The sequence below is a fragment of the Seriola dumerili genome, unplaced genomic scaffold (assembly GCF_002260705.1).
Source record: "Seriola dumerili isolate Sdu_G_001 unplaced genomic scaffold, Sdu_1.0 BDQW01000127.1, whole genome shotgun sequence".
In the NCBI taxonomy this organism is placed as follows: Eukaryota; Metazoa; Chordata; class Actinopteri; order Carangiformes; family Carangidae; genus Seriola; species Seriola dumerili.
This window is the reverse complement of record NW_019174382.1, coordinates 1,369,460-1,372,039: the sequence shown is the minus strand read 5'-3', so window position 1 is coordinate 1,372,039 and position 2,580 is coordinate 1,369,460. Positions and strand designations below refer to the sequence as shown.

At 38.1% G+C, this 2,580-nt stretch overlaps 1 protein-coding gene across 1 annotated transcript in view; it reads left to right on the top strand.

The window, feature by feature from the left end:
* The window catches only part of LOC111224233 (TBC1 domain family member 12-like), a 22,957-nt gene that overhangs the window by 9,208 nt on the left and 11,169 nt on the right, over window positions 1-2,580 (top strand). Inside the window, exon 2 of the mRNA XM_022748656.1 lies at window positions 1,835-1,973. Within this exon, the coding sequence (XP_022604377.1) occupies window positions 1,835-1,973 (139 nt within the window). The remainder of the gene's footprint in view (window positions 1-1,834; window positions 1,974-2,580) is intronic.

Below are 2,580 nucleotides of genomic sequence, written 5' to 3'. Positions count from 1 at the left end.
TCTCTCTCTCTCTCTCTCTCTCTCTCTCTCTCTCTCTCTCTCTCTCTCTCTCTCTCTCAGAAACACTTCAGAGTGAAGAAACTTGCGCCTGCAGAGAGCGGAGGAATAATATTTGCTTGGCTGTCTACTTGGCCCACTGTGTGTGTGTGTGTGAGTGTGTGTTTGTGTGTGAGAGTGTGTGTGAGAGTGTGTGTGTGTGTGTGTGTGTGTGTGTGTTCTTGTTCTCCTTCGTAGCTCCACTTCCTTCTCATAATTCCTGCAGTTCCTCGTCCCTCTTCCTCTTCAGACTCGTCGACTGACACGAACGTAAAACTGTCGATCTGGCAGCTTTTTTTTTCCCTCCAGCATCACTTAAAAAAAAAAATAAAAAAACTGCTGCAGCTGCAGGACTGTGGTCAGAATGATGATGAGGATTAATTCACCGCACTACGTCTTCACTGTTTGTCTCTGGATTTCTTCATATGTTTGTTTGAGGAACTGAATTATTTTTCTGCAATTTCAGTTTTCCGCTGGAAAAATAAGAAATAATTGTCCTGCCCTGTTCTCAGTCAGGACTCAGCGACTCAGACTGAAAATCTGTGGGTAGATCTTCAACATGTTGTTGGTGCAGCGCAGCCTAAAAATATCCAGAGTGGGTGAAGATTTGTCAATCAGGAACAGAAAGACTCTCAGCTGCTACAGAAAGTGATAGCAAGCTGTCACATCTGCCAGAAGGGGGGGGGGGGGGTTAGGGGGTACGGGGTTTGCAGGGTGCCCAAACTTTTGCATGTGCCACAATTAATCTTTATTTATTTTTTTAATTCATTAAAGATTATAATGTAAGTGTTGTATAATTTCAAGTGTCTTTAAAGTCTCTATCTCCACATGAGGTAACACGACTGAGCCGACTGATGAAATGGTATCAAGGATTTATAGATGGTTTATAACTAGTTTATTAATTAGCTTGTTTACATTTTATAAATCATAAATAATTATAAGCAAGTTTTAACAGTTTTCATACGTTGATGCAGGCTCACTATTTGGCAGGAGCTAGTTAATTCTTTCTACTCAATAATCTGACTAATGAGTTCCTATTATTTGTAACTGGCTTTAATGTAAAGTGTAAAACACATCATCATTTATTAATAAGTCACTATAAGACTCTTTTTACCAGTAATAAATACTCATACTAACAATAAAACATCGATCTTACGATTAATCGAAAAATTAGTTCGTAAAGCTGAAGATCTTTGTGTTTTTAAACTGTTAGTTTAAATACGTCACCTTTGGCTCTGGAAAATCCCGAGGGGCATTTCCTACTTTTCTATTTGAATGATTAATGGAAAAATAGAGATGAATTAATAATGAAAGTAATAATTTATTACAGCTCCTGTTACATATCAGTTTGTTGCTCAGACCTGACCCGCAGACTGTCACCAACATTTTTTATTTTCCATCTGGATTTTAAATAAACAGTTGGTGTCTTGACTTAGAAAGAACCAGATAATGTTAAAATACACATAGATAATAAATGAGTCAGTCAGTCTGTCTGTTAGTGATAAAAGCCCACAAACAGTTCTGTTCAACACATTGTGATATCTGTGTTAACCACAGGGGGAAACATGTAGTCAGGTGAGGCTGGACTGATGTCAGGTTTGGAGCTTCAGTCCTGTGGAAATGTCATCAACACCAAAACAAAAACAACCTTCCTTTGAAACCTCCAATAAAGATCTTTTTACATCCGACACTTTCCTTCTCCCTCTCGTCTGGTTTTAGATTTAAAGACTTTAAAGGTTCGGTATGTTCACGATGATAATCAGAAATGCTGAGCCCTTTCTTTCTGCCTCTCTTCCAGGAGCCTGTTTTCTAGGAAATCCAAAGAGCCCAAGGCACCGTCCCACAATGCAACAGGGTGGCGACTGTTCGGGAAGACAGCAGGAGGCAGAGAGGTCGATCCAACTAAAGACGCCGCCTCCACGTTGTCCACGGAGCAGGTCGGTTCTTTAAACACACACATTCACATCTTCCTCTCCACGCTGGTGGAGTTTTCAGTCTGAGCTTTTCTTTTTTATTTATTTTTTCACAGTTTAAAAAACACAAGCTGCTCCATCAAGGCAAAAATCCTAATCACTATTATTTTGATCAATATTGAGATCAGGATTGTTTAACACAATTCCTCATTGACTTTGGAACTTTCCTCGATTTAAATACAATTCAACTGAAAAACAAATAAAAAATTAATTTAAAAAAATGAGATAAATAAATGAAATAACAAATAATAAATATATACAATGAAATATATAATTTAAAAATAAATAAGGTCAACTATGTAGTAACATTAGTGTACTTCCACAATCAACTGAAAACTACCAAACACATATTCAGTATATAAAAATAATAAATAAAAATAAATAACATACTAAAAACTCCAATATTCTACATTCTGGTAAATTATATTCCACATGTTCGGCTCAGTAACTCAGTCCAAGGAAATTAAAGGCTGGAACGACTCAAGGCGACACATTCCTGCGTACATCGCTAACGTACGCCGAGACGCAACCAGGAAGTGGATTGGTGGTGGGGGGTGGGGGTTGGGGGGGG